The sequence below is a fragment of the Marmota monax genome, unplaced genomic scaffold (assembly GCF_021218885.2).
Source record: "Marmota monax isolate L192 unplaced genomic scaffold, Marmota_monax_Labrador192_F-V1.1 WCK01_AAM20220418_F8-fsc00044, whole genome shotgun sequence".
In the NCBI taxonomy this organism is placed as follows: domain Eukaryota; kingdom Metazoa; phylum Chordata; class Mammalia; order Rodentia; family Sciuridae; genus Marmota; species Marmota monax.
Window position 1 is genome coordinate 5,369,849 of NW_026695198.1, and position 14,628 is coordinate 5,384,476.

Consider the following 14,628-nt stretch of genomic DNA (forward strand, 5'->3'; position numbering starts at 1 on the left):
TTGAAAGCTGTTTTATAGAAAGGCTCATTCATTCAAAAATATTTGCAAGTAAATGATAAATTATATGCACTTATAATGATGCTTGCCTAGCACTTAGCAGGTACTCAGAAAATCTTGTCTAATTGAAAGAATAACGGGCTCCTTTTTATTTTTCTCACATCCTGGTTCACAGCAGTTGCTGCTTTGCCCGTCTCTCCCACTCTTCGGTGGATTCATTTCTGCTGCACGTTCTTTCCTCCCTTCCACATCTGCACCCCCTTGTATTTTCACTAGCATTTTTTTCATCTGAATGAATCCTTCCACACCTTCATGCAGAATTCCATTAACAGAGAGGTTGACAAATACAATTTTAGTGTAAATCAGTTGGGGTTTCTTCTCAGGAAGAAAAAAGTCTTTAAAAATATTTAACATGAAGGAAAAAACAACAATAATGGTGACCCATAAATGAAATGAGTTTCTGGCACAGAAACCCAAAGCAGGGAAGCAAACATGAATCTGAATGTTTGAATATTTGTTTTCTTTTCAGGACACCCTATCATGTTCCTCATGGCCAACATCTCCAGGCTTGAGATGGGAGAAGCGATGGTGTGACCTCAGACTGATCCCTCTGCTTCACTCCCGCTTGTCCCAATATGTTCCCGGCACAGATTTGACTCGGTGAGTTCACGTGGGTTCTGTATCTTGTCGACTGAAAAGAAGAGACCTGTACTCAAACTTAACATAGTATGCCCTCTCATGCCAACGTTTAGCATGTTTCTAAAGGGCCAAGTCTAGGATAGATGGAGGCAATAAGGAAATCTAGGGGACTGGCCCATCTGGTCACTCCTCAAGCCCAAGATTGCCAGGCAAGCAGCCCTATGGTTCACCTAGCAGGGTCATCTCTACTGCTTGTGGCTGTCCAAGATCCTGTAAGTGCATTAGGGAGCATCTCCTTAGAATAGCCAGTATTGGAAATCCACCAGTGTGGATATTCTTGTCTTCCTTTTATTTATTTAATGATATTGACTACTTTTTGTTACATCTTTGACCCATGGAATATTTAAAGTGTACTGCAAATTTTTGAATGAATTTGGGATTTTCTAATTATCACTTTTGTTATTGCTTTCTAGTATAATTTCATTCTGGATGATTTCAATCCTTTCATATTTGTTGAGGCTTGATTTTACCCAGCTGATGAAGAATTGGGAAGACATTTCCATATGCCTTTAGAAAGGCTTAATATTGTCATTTTTAGTACAATGTCACACATATTTCTAGTAGGTCATATGGGGTTTTGAGTGGTTCTGAGCTTTAGTATTATTAATGATATTTTTGTGTGTTTTATGGTGCAAAGTATTGAGAGGGATGTGTTAAAAGTCTCCCATTTCCATGATAGTATTTTTCTCCTTTTAGTGTGTGTCAGAATTCACTGTATATATTTAACTTTATGTTAGTATATACAAGAAGATTTAGAATTATTCCTGATGTGTAACTTTGTCTTTATGATACAACCTATGTCTCTGAAAATATCCTTGCCTTCAAGTATATTTTATCTCCATTAGGATAAATACTAACCAGATTATATATTATTCTATACATTTTATAAACTCCTTTTTCAACTCTTCTTAGTTCTTTAAAGCTATCTCTTCCAATTTGTATATATTTGGATTTCCCCTTTTTCCTTTTTATTTTTAATCCAAAATAACAATCTTAGTCTTTTAATTAGATTCCTTAGTTTAGTTGCTTTTAATGTGATTATTGATCTATCTGGGACTGCATCTACCCTACTAATATTTTTGCTGTACAAAACTCTAGCTTTTTGTGATTGAATGTTTTATTTTGATATAATTATGAATTCACAAGCAGTTATGAGAAATACTACGTAGAGACTTTATATACTTTACCTATTTTTCCAAATGGTAATATCTTGCAAAAGCATAGTGCAACATCATGGCTAGGAATTTGGAATTGATAAAATCTACAGATCATTCAGATTTTGTGTGTGTGTGTGTGTGTGTGTGTGTTTGGTGTGCATATATGTGTGTCCGTGTGTGTATGTGTGTGTGTGTGTTCAGTTCTACAAAACTTCATTCCATGTGCATACTCCTGTATTTACCAACAGTCAGCTACAAAACTTCTCTGTTTCCACAAGAGTCCATCTCTAGCCCTCTGACCTTGCTGGCACCTGCCTTCTATCCCACCATGTCTCTAATTGTGAAAACTTGTTCTGTTCCTTATCTCTCTTTTGTAATTTAAAAAACACTATGTAGCTTTGCTGGATGGTATTTTTTTCTCAGCAAAATTTCCTTGAGATTCTTCCAAGTGCTTGCATTTTTTTAATTGTTCATTCCTTTTGTTTTTCATAGTAGCATTTTATGATGTAGACATACCACATTTTAAAAATTGACAATTTGAAGGATATCAGGTTTGGGGTGTTCCAAATAAAGATACTGTGAATATCTATGCAGTCATTCTTGTGTGGATATTCATTTTTATTTCTTAGGGTAAACACTTAAGAGTACAATTACTGGGCTGGATTACAAAGCATGTTTAGTCTTTTAAGAATCAATTGTTTTTTTCTAGGGTGATTGTAAAATTTTACATTCCCAACAGAAAGGTATAAGGGATCCAGCTCTCCACATCTCTGTCAGCATTCAGTGTTGTCAGCATCTTTATTTTACCTCTCTGATACATGTGTTGTGATATGTCCTTGTGACCCTGATTTTCATATTCCTAATCTTTTTATCCACATACTTGTCTTCAGGGCATCCCCTTTATTGACTGCCTGTTTAGTATATCTTTTGCATGTTTTATAATGGATAGTTTGTTCCTTAATCAGTGAAAATCCATTATATAGTCAAGGATAAAGTCCTTTATCTCAACATATTGTTGTTTTAATTTAGCCTAAATATTAAACCATACATGTATGACTTATTAGTTTAATATAATTTTTTTTCTCAGAAAATTCTAGAAATTTAAAACACTTTGTCTTATTCATCTGTTTCTTGCCTTTGAGAAGGTTTCATTGATACATATATTTTAGATGTTTCAAGATATATTATTCTTGCACATACTTATTTATTCAAATATATCCTTCTAGTAATCTTTCTGCTTTTCTTCATTCCTTTATTTTGGTTCTATTTATCTTCTGCTTTAAGAATTCTCGTAATATTCCCACTAAGCTCTTTTTTATCATTTGTATTTTTCTTTAGCTTTAACTTTTTAAAAAAAAAAAAACTGTCCAGTTACATTATGTAAAGAAATTTAGCTAAATTAATTTCAAGGAAAAAAGGAATTATTTGGATGAGTCCAGATGACTGTTTACATTTTTATTTTTGTGATGTTTCAACACATCAACAGCTTTTAGCAACTGAAATAATGGCACTTAATAAATATTACAGTCATTAGAAGTTACAGACATAGCACTATTCAGAATGGCTTTCAAAGCAATTCAGATTCAAGAGCTAATTTATTATTCACTTATGTACTCGATAAAGATTGATTTAATGTCTGTAAGTGGGAGGAATTCTGTTTGGTCCTTTCCTTGAAGGTACATAAAAACTAATGGCAGAGGATTCCGTTTGTGGGTGTTGGGGTGGGAAAGATAAATAAACAGCCTATGTTGGCAAATACAACAAATTATTTACCCTCAAAATCTAAGGTATTATTTTTTTTGTTGATTTTTGCCAAAGGCCATAATTTCAAACTTTGATCATGTAATACCTCTCATCATTAATTGCATCCAAGTTATGCTACTTTCATGATATTGTGTCAATTAGAATTGATACATCTCAGTTTATAAGTGATGAAAGGCTTATGTTTATTTCATATCAGTGGTCTTGATTCATAAATATCTATCTGCTTTAAAAGTTGAAGCAGGTCATAATATTGCATAATATTGTAATAACAAAGGAATTAAAATAGAATGTAAATCTTATGGGGACGTTGGTAGTTTTTACTCTCTTTGAATTTGATTTTCCTTATGTGAAATATGAGTTTATAAAAACGTGTGTGTGTGTGTGTGTGCGTGTACATTTTAATTTGGAAAAAATAATATTTGTTTATTTAGCACACTTCATTACTCAAAATGACTCACTGTGGGGACAAGTGCACGGAGTACTGTGTATCTGGCATATGTTAAGGGTGCGTGAGTGGCAGGCCACTCCCCTTGTGCTAGGCATGAGTGGCAGGCTGCCTACCCCATATGCAAATATTGTCATTTTTAGTACATGGGCGTGAGGCCGTGTGTTGCAGTCCCTGTGCTTGCTCTACGGCCCACTCCTTGATTGGTTGCTGCAAGGACACATTAGCAGAGATTGTATTGGTGGCTGCCTATAATCTGCTTAGCTACTGCCTGAGTATATTTACACGGTAACTGCACAATAAAATCAGACCTGCTTCCTGCTTGGTCTCCTGAGGTCTTGATTAGCGACTCTGCAGCCACACTCTCCTCTACCCTGTTCCGTGGACCTCTTTGCTGGACGAGAGAGAGCCCATGCAACCCACTACACATTTGTTGAATGAATTTTAATGACAAAGAATTTCATTTATTATTTGGCAGAAGTACCACGTACTGTTTGTGTCTTCAACATTATGAAAAACAATAGTCTTGAAATGAAGACCAATGCTTTGTACTCATACCTTTAGAAAATTCCAAGTGACAACAAAATTTCTAATTCCTTCCATGAACATACACCTTGATCATCCTGAGGAGAGGGTATGTGAAGTGGTGCTATACTGGGGACTCAAGGATGAAATTTAGTATCTGAACAGTTGGCAGTGGTGGTGCCTATGAGAACATGCTTTTCCATAAGCCAAGAACTGAGTCTACACTAATGGATGCCAGATACAAGGCAGGTTCATAATAAATACTCAATTTGTGGTTTATTTTATGGATTGACTTTTGAGGCTGTATATTTTAAGGGCTCTAAGGAGGATGCAACGTCAGTGAGTCTAAAAGCAGAAAAGTAGTACAGAAAGAAAGCAGGAACTATCTATGATACTGTAATATAATAGAAGGTTTTGTAAATGAAACTTGAAATAGCAAAAAGTAGTGGGTTATCTTAAGAATACATTGAGAGGATTGAGAAATTGATTAATTTTTTGATGATGAAAAGAATAATCACAGGAGCAAATTGGATTGAAAAAAATAGAAATTTGGTGAACAAAATTTCAGAGCATATCATAGTTATGGTTATTGATTGAGGAGAAGACATCAATTAGGAAGATGCTAATAGTGGGAGATGGCACCAGTGTTCCTATGTGGAGTCACCTGTGGGTTTTTATCATTCTAATGGTTCATGTGGTCCTGCACAGGGTGTTCCAGAGTGAACTGTGTTCCATTTTCACACATCAGCCAGCCACCCCAGTATAACTGGACTCTAAGTAATAAGGAATAGTCAACAGTTTTTAAAAATATCCAAGTAAATATCATTAAGATTTTACATGAGTTCATCTACTCCGTAAGCCATTCCTGTATCCCTTTGTGAAGCACAATCTTCAGATATACTTCACCTCTTCACTTGTTATTACACATTTCACTGCGAGGTTTTAGAAAGAAGTACCACCATATCTTTCATATATACACTTGTCTGTTGGTTTCTCTGGGGCATTGATTCCAAGAATGACGAGGAATACCAAAACTCGAGGGTGTTCAAGTTCTTTCTGAAAAATGATGTAGTATTTTCATATAATCTACTTGCATTCTCCCTTATACATTACATAATCTCTTGAATGCTTATAAAACCTAATGTGATGTAAATGCTCTGTAGATAGTTGTTATACCACATTATTCAGGGACTATTGACAAGAAAAAGATGTCTGTATATGTTTATTGCAGAAACCAATTTTCCCCCAGTATTTATCATCCATGTTTGGTTGAATTCATGGAGGTAAACCAACAGATGTGGAAGGCTGACTGAATGAGTATCTGTCTCTGGAAAAGGTCATACTTTAGACGACTCTAGACCAATTTATCTCAGTTCTTTCAAACTGGGGTAATTATTTTGCCAATTTTTTTCTATTTGTTTTATTTCTTAAGTTTGTAAGATACTTATTCAAGGGTACATACTTATCATCTGCATTTAATATGTTTTATAGCCAGAGAAGGATAGTGTATTAAGGAATCTGAGTATCCATAGAAAACTGAAAACAAAACAAAACAAACAAAAAAAAACAATCAAAAAAGAATTACTTTTGAAGTAGTATATTCCAGAAAGTTTTATGCTGAAATAAAAGAATTCTGATTGATAAAGTATTAGAACATGTATTTCTAAAACTGATAATTTATACAAGTAAATAGGATAGAGATGCACTATGCAGTGTTTCAACTGACTGAATATTAGATATTCAAAATTCAGAAAGAAAGACTCTGCTCAAAATGAGTTAGAGGTAGGCATGATTCACAACTTGAATCAGGATAGACACCATGAAAGAATTATTATGGCAAATAAGGTCATACAGCAAAAAAATGAATAAAATGACTTTGGGGTAGGCACAAGAAATTATTACATGTAATACTGACCTCTGTCCAGATAAAAAGATAAAAGTAGATAAGAAGAATTAAGGACCCAGGATTCCCAGGTATCAATTATATTGGGACATATTTTTGCACAATTTATTAATTTTTCCAAGGCATATTGGCGCATTAGGAGAAAAATGTAATTAAATTAGTGTTATTCAGAGCTGAAAATCATTCAGGTATGGAAAAAACGGAAAATCAAAGTGATAGGAACCCACTTGAATCAAAGTGTGAAATATGATACATCAAGAACTATGTAATGTTTTGAACAACCAACAATAAAAAATTAAAAATAAAATAAAATAAAATAAAAAAGTATTTTAAAAAAACAAATTAGAATAAAAGAAGAGTATGTGAAAAAAAAAGTGATAGGAAATGCTAGAGTGGAAAGGAAACCCCATATAATTTACGTGGATTAACAGGAAACAGTCTCAGGAAGAATGCAGACATATTATGAATAGATGTGTGGACAACAGAAATTAGAAAGGGTAAAGAATAAGATTAAGTGGGTGGTGATAGAAAGGAAGAGGTTGCAATAAAGGAGCAGAAGTGTCAGAATGCAAGCCTGATAGTGGAACTGCTTGGAGTGACATTAGAACACAAGTCACCCAAAGGGCATTGCTAAAATAAAGTGGAGATGGGATTTTGTGCAGTTACAGATTGAAGACTCTGATCACTGTGCTAACATTGTGAGCAATGTGAAATCATATACATGGACCTTAGTCAAGAAATTTGCAGCCTAGTAAGAAAGAACGGTATGTAGCAAATAACCAAATAGGTTGAATATCAGGAAGGACAATTACTGCAATCTAGAAACTGGGAAGTCTAGGAGCATTCAAGTGGGAGAGACTCATTACAAACACAAGAGCTATAAACACCATCAAGGACACCAGGTGAGGTGGTGCTTGCCTGTAATCATACGTACTGGGGAGGCTGGGGTAGGAGGATTGCCAAGTTTAAGGCCAAACCTGGCAACATGGTGAGATTCTGACTCAATTAAAAAAAAAAAAAAATTAAAAGGGCTGAAATGTTCGTCAGTGGTAGTGGGCAGTAATAGCATATGCAAAGCCCTGGGTTCAATCCCCCCAAACATCCCAAAGAAAAAGTCACACACACACACACACACACACACACACGCACACCTACACATACACACATAGTTTGCATCTTGGCTAAACACACACACACACACACACACACATATACACACACACATAAGTTGCATCTTGGCTAAACTCTTAAAAGTTGAATTGGATTTTGACTGGTAGATATAATACAATTCACATTTTTATGAATTATCAGGTTTGCCAGCTGCAGTGGTGCACACCTGTGATCCCAGAGGCTCTGGAGGCTGAGGTAGAAGGATGGAGAGTTCAAAGACAGCCTTAGGCTGGGGCTATGATTCAGTGGTCACATGCCCCCAAGTTCAATCCCTAGTACCCCACCCCTCCCCCCCAAAAAAAAGATTATCAGGTTTTAAGAAGCCTAGTCCAAAGTATTCAAAATACAAGAGTTAAAAAAACAGGACACGGGTTGCCTTTTTATTTTATACCTAGAGAATCTATGGGTCTGAGAGAGAATTGACTAGCAGTGACCTTACAGATAATCAGTGGAGTTGGAAATAAAGGTATTTCAAAAGGAATACTGTGGGAAACTATACAGTTGCAGAAGAGGGCTGAGCGTATTGAGGGAATGGTAACTTAACTAGTTTCAAATCATGAAAGGGATTGGTGGATTTAAGGTTTGGAAAATAGGTAAGAAAACTAGTTTGGAAGGAATGTTTATGGAGTTCGTTAAGCAGCTTTATATTTGATCCTGAATATAAAATAAATGCTGAGACAGTGAAGCAAGGTAGCCTACACATGGCAGAAAAGACTCTGGACCTGCTGCATGTGAATGGAACTCAGTAAGAATAGAAGACACTGCTGATATCACTAACTGGAGAATTATATATATTTTTTTCTCTCTTTCCTTCAACATACCCCCCCCAACTAAATAATTATAAAACCAGGAAAATGACATAATTGGAGTACATTTGAGTCAGTCCTCTCTCTGACATGCACAGAGCCATTCTCTTGAGAGAGATTTTTATCATTGTTCATTGGTGCATATTGCAAGAATACCCTTCTCATTTGTCTTTTGACCTTCCTTCTCTTTTCGTTTCCACTTTCTTAAGGACACCAAGAAACCTTTCTAAAGAAGTGAACTTTTCAGTCCAATGCTTAACCATTAGCACTAGCTCTCCCCCACTTTCAGGGGGTGGTAGAAATGTCCTAGCATAATTTTGAAAGCTCCTGCTGGGTAGGTCTTACTTTATCACCAACATTACATACACATTGCGATATGTTAAGTAATCTGTAATTCTCACTGTTTTTCAGGCCTCTGATATTTGTCTTTGGATTAATTATCTCCTGTTTACAGTTTATTATTTCCTTTGCCTACCCCAATCCAGCTGTTTCACAGCTTAGGTTTAAAACCCTGGAGGAATTCTGACTCTGCCTTATCCTTTATAATCCATTAAAAAATTATTGAATCAACTAATTTCCAACATCCTTAAAAATCCCTTGGACTAATTGTTTCATTTTTAGTCTAATATGTTATTTTCAATTTCATATTTTATCAGTTCACACAGTTTCCTCACTTGCCTAACAGGACCACTACACAACACCAATCCAACTCTCCATGCAAAATTCAGACATGTCCCTTGTGCGTTGTATACCTCTCTGCAGGATGCTTGAAGCCCTCCTCACTCTGAGCCAAATTTCCTGCATTAATCTCCCAGGATGCCCACTCAAGGATGTGGCCAACCAGCCTTGCCAAATGATATATTTTTGTCCCTGAAACTCTTGTTCCTCATGTACAAAAGCCCTTCTCTCTGCCATTTCCTCTCCTATTTACCACCCCCTTAAAATTAATATCTTCCTACATATGCCTTCCTGTGGTATAAAATCAAGAATGAATCAAAACATGAATTAATTGCATTAATTAGAAACGTTTGCATATTCATGTATATGCATATGTTAGATTGAAATATACTTACAAATTCTTATTGGAAGCAGTGCATTTTTCATACAAGGAAGACTAAATTTGTATTATTAAAAAATAAAACTATTTTGAAATTCAGCAATATTGGAGAATAGTTTTTAATGCCAGAGAAATGATAAAAAATCATTAGAATCCTTAAAAATGGAGAGTAGAAAAATCGATCTGAACTCAAGACTTCAGATTACTCACCTCTTTAGTTAAGCAACATTTTATTGGCATACATGCATTAAACTAAGAATCATAATTTGCTCTGGGTATACTCAAGTCTATGGTTACCATTTCTAAATTTTAATGTGTCAGAATATTAATGAGTAATGAAGTCTATTGATTTCAAAAAGTGTATTATTAAATAAGATAATGCATAAAAGACTGACTCTTATTGTTTATATCATGTCAAAGAATTATATTTTCTAAAGGCTGCAAATGAAAACAAAAGTACTTCAGTTATTACTAAGAGTTTAATGAAATAATGTCTATATGGTGTCATTCTCACGAAGTTCGCCATGTTAATGGAGCATTCAAAGGGACATTATTCATAGAACTTCGTGATTTTTGAAATAGGTGGACCCTACCAATTACTCAGCAAATGTGGGTTAAATTTGTAAGGTATATCACTCTCATTTATATTTTGGGGAAACTGATGCCCAACTAAGTGGACTAATTTGCCAACACTCTTCTTTATTCAGTGGTAGACAGAAGCATAACCCAAATATCTATAATCTTTATGATCAGACTTTTTTTAAGAGATGATACTTAATCAAAGAATCTGTACAAGTGCTTTGTGAAAGGGTTAGTTTCCATTTATTTATAAGAGTTGACATAAGATGTAAAGATGGTTTTATGTCAACATGTAGGTCTTGGTTCATAAAAAGCTAGTTTTTCAGAATTATTCTACCTAGGAATTGTGTCACATATATGATTTGATATGAGTGTGTTCACTTTAATCAGTTAAAAATATCTAGCTGTCATGATTCATTTATAGAAGAGAGGACGAATACTTTTAAGGCATGCTTTGATTTACAGCACATGAAGCAATGGTTATGCTAATTAGTAGAAAGAAATGCGTATTACTAAACCCAAATTAGTTCTCATTTCCCTTGGCTGGTTGAGCTTCTGTCTGGATATTGTAAATGTCTTACTCACTGTTGAACATTAGAATTAAAGCTAAAAATGTACATGTGCATTTTTAATATTCTTTTCTTGCTGTGCATTTTTTTTTTCCTTGCCACAAATTCAAAAGAACCTTCTTTCAAAGAGATAGATAACAATTGTATTCCTACAGGGATTTTGTATTTTTAAAAGAAAAAAAAAATAGATATTTGAACATGTCCCTGTTTTCAGTAAAAAATGCTGTGTCAAGGATATGAGAACTACTTTCTCTAAAAATATTAATAATTTGAATGCAGTGTACTTTGGATGCTGAAGGCTTAATTCTGTGTTCAGTTATAAGATGGGAAACATTCTAAAAAGAAAAGGGAAGAACGTGAATTAATTGTGAGCCAGATCTATGTTCTCTGGCTTTTCCTTTGAGGTAGTAAATAATGTTAATACCCACAAATGCTCGATAGCAAAACACAGAAGGGCAAGGGATATATAATTTTGGAGAAAATATATAATTTATTTTAATTTACATATCATTTCATAGGCTGAGATGCAAAGGTTTCTTATTGCTTCACAATCTGCTAGTATTTAAATATAGTTTGTGCATTTCCTAACGTGTATTGTGTTACACAACAGGGTGATTCTGAAAGCTGAGGTATTTGACTAGCTTTCATTCATTCCAGGATTCTACCTCTTCCTGTCTGTTAAGTTTATGTCTAAGCATTGGGAGAACATGATGTGGGACCAAAAAAAAAAAAAAAAAAAGAGGAAATCATTCAGTATTGAAGTTATTGAAGTTTTAGGGAGAAACTTTAAGTTCTATAGTACGTTGTAAGCAATTTTCAGGAAGGCATCATTGACTTTCCTTTACCAACAACAAACATCAATAAAAGACCATACAGATAGTAAGATAAGTCATTGCATTTTATGAAAAAAAGTTTGGTGTTACAGAAATTCTCAACATTGACACAAATTAAGAATGTGAGCATTTAGAACCAGAAAGGAGATGTGACCTTGAGTTCCCACCCATGTTTGAGAAGATGGATAAACAGAGATTGAGTGTGAAGAACTAATGATTAAGTTCTGCAGCTTAGATTATCCAAGTGATTTTTATGTCATGTGTGATATTTGTTTGAGTTGTGCTCCATTTGTAAGTCAGAAAACACACCAAAAAATGTCAAGAGGAGATGACAGAAGCTAAAATAATAAAGAGAGTGTTTGTAATTTTATTGCAAACACAGAAAAAAATGCTTTTGAAATTTTTTAGATTCTTTTGTATTTACACGTTATGTTTTTGCTTCTTGATCTGATATGTTCTAACATATCTGCAGGCAGAATGCCTTTCAAGTCATTGCTGTGGACGGGGTATGCAGTGGAATTATTCAGTGCCTCTCAGCCGAGGAATCTGTTGACTGGCTACAAGCAATAGCAACGAATATTTCAAACCTCACAAAGCACAATGTAAGTAAGTAGTGATCCAAGGGATATTGATCAGAGAGTTTCTCAGCCTTCATGAAATTCTTCAATATATATTTGACTTTGCATCAGCTGTTCGGTATCTTTCCAAGAATGAGCCACTTCATATTCAGCATGAAAACTCTTCTGAGACACTTATTAGAAGAAAGTCACTTTACCCTGAAAGTCCCAGTACAATTTGTCAATTCAAGAATGGTCAGGCATGTAGGGTTCCGTAGCAAATGTCAAAGGGACCTGTTTTCATTCAGTAAACAAAAAATTGTATTTTGCATTAAAAGTTAAATATGTTAAAAATAAGTAAAAGCTTTCTGGGCTAATATGCTACTGAATTTCAACAAAGACTATTAATTTACTTTCAGTGATCTTGGGACTGTGGCTAAGAATTTTTAAAGGAATAGGATAATATAGTGAGAAGAGCTACCACGGAGACTGAAGTCTTGTGTGGAACTCTTCTGGCCCAAGAATAATAAGAAAACATCATTGTGGGATCTAGAAACTTGCTCATTAGAGCCAGGTCTAGATTGATAGGAATTAGCTTCTCTTCATTTCATGTATCTTTCTACTTCAAACATTTCCTTTCTTCCCATTCTGTGTCTGTTTATTGTCACCATCTTATTATCATTACTCTTTAATAATCTAATCAATTCTCTCTTGCTATCTTGCTCTCATTCCCAGGAGCTGTGTAGTCTAACAAACTAAACAAAACCATAAACCTCTCTTCCTTGAATACTGATGTATTATAATTACAGATATTTGTTTTCGAAAATCAAGTACTTGACATCATCATGCTCTTGTCTTACTTTTCTCCTTTGTCCAAAACTTCTCCCATGCCATATTGGAGCAATTAAGATTTCCTAAGGAAAATTCAGAACTCTAATATATAAATGGTTAAGCAGAAATATGTACCTCTACTAACTCATGGATCACACAAAGATTTTCTTATAAAAGTGATCTTCTGTACCCGAGTAACTGTACAGATTTTTACTTAAATAAGAAAGTATTGTGATAAATAAGTCTTTCTTAAAAATAAGAGGACCAGCACAGTCATTAAAGCCAATGCTCTTGTTTTTAGTTGTGATTATTTCAAGCGATTCCATCACAATGTCCATACATGTGGTGGTGGGATGCGCTGTGAGTGGAATTGATAGCCACTGCATGTGTACATGTACAATTTTTCTAGGTAATGCCAAGTGTTTTTCAAATGACTAAACGATTTACCTTCTTAGTCTCAGTGGGTGACTTATCTTTATAGATCCTTCTCAATCCTTGGTATCTTATTGCCTTTATATATTTTTTTTGGTAGATGTGAAATTGTGTCTCACTATGCCATGAATAAAGATAAATGGATTTTTTGGGGGGTGGCTAAATAGGTAAAAATACTCTGAGCCCTCCTCAGAGGTATGAACCCAGGATAAGGGCTGACTTGGGCATGTCTGAGTTGGGTAAGACTGATGCCTACCAGCTGGGCACAGTGGCACATGCCTGTAATCCCAGCAGCTTGGGAGGCTGAGACAGGAGAGTTGTGAGTTCACAGCCAGGCTCAGTGAGGACCTAGGCAACTCAGAGAGACCCTGTCTCTAAATAATATTTTAAAAAGTAAAAAACAGGCTGGGGAAGTGGTGACTCAGTGACAAAGTACCCCTGAGTTTAATTCCTGGAACAACAATAAAAAAAAAAAAAAGGAAAAAAACTGATGCTCACCTTCCAGCCCAGTCTTTGGTAATCTGACGATGTCATCATAACTATAGTTAAGGTACCGATCAGAAAAAGGAAGGCAGGCAGGCAGGCAGGCAGACTAGAAACGCAATGTCTCTCTGAGGATTGTGTTTTTCTTCCCTTTGTATCATGTGGATGTTTCTAGGGATAAAGGCAAGCAAAACTACCTTGGGTGAGTATTAATTCTCTATTTCATTGCAGGAGTATTTAGAATGTCTTAAAATTAAGCCATGTCCTATAAAGTATATGAGGAAAAGTACTTTAAAAAGAACAGAATGTTAAGCAGTAAATCGAAAGCTTTACTTTTTTACTAGATCCAATTTTTCATTAGTCTAAAATCCTAGGAAAGCTTCATGAAAACAACTTCTTTGGAAGGTATGTTCACTCAGAATGATGCGATCCAACTGACAAGCATTTGAAATAGCTTTCTTGAAATTTAAAAAAAAAAAAGAGCAAAGATGTAAATGTCATTAAGCTCTATAAGCCTAAGGAAGGATAAGCCTAATTTTCTGTTTATTTTTCATCCTTACGACAAATACTTGCCATGAAATTTAGGAAAGCAGATAACACCCTTATTCAACACTGTTTTAAATGCTGGGAGATCCATATATTTCTTGTGATATTATTGCCATATTATAGGTTTTCTGTTCTTTCACCTGTCCTTGATTATATTGTAATAAATGTCCTTTTGTTCTTCTGATCAGTTTTCAGTAAAAATACTTTTGATCACAATGCACTCCTGTATGTGAAGTACAATATATGTGTTGAAAAGACATTGAACGTAGGGAAAG

General features: G+C 34.9%; 1 protein-coding gene across 4 annotated transcripts in view; it reads left to right on the top strand.

Moving 5' to 3' along the window:
• Nucleotides 1–14,628, top strand: part of Sntg1 (syntrophin gamma 1) — an 828,698-nt gene that overhangs the window by 591,950 nt on the left and 222,120 nt on the right. For all 4 annotated transcript variants that reach the window (XM_058574019.1, XM_058574018.1, XM_046428541.2 and 1 more), the window contains 2 exons: nt 527–657; nt 11,977–12,106. In XM_058574019.1, the coding sequence (XP_058430002.1) occupies nt 527–657; nt 11,977–12,106 (261 nt within the window). The remainder of the gene's footprint in view (nt 1–526; nt 658–11,976; nt 12,107–14,628) is intronic.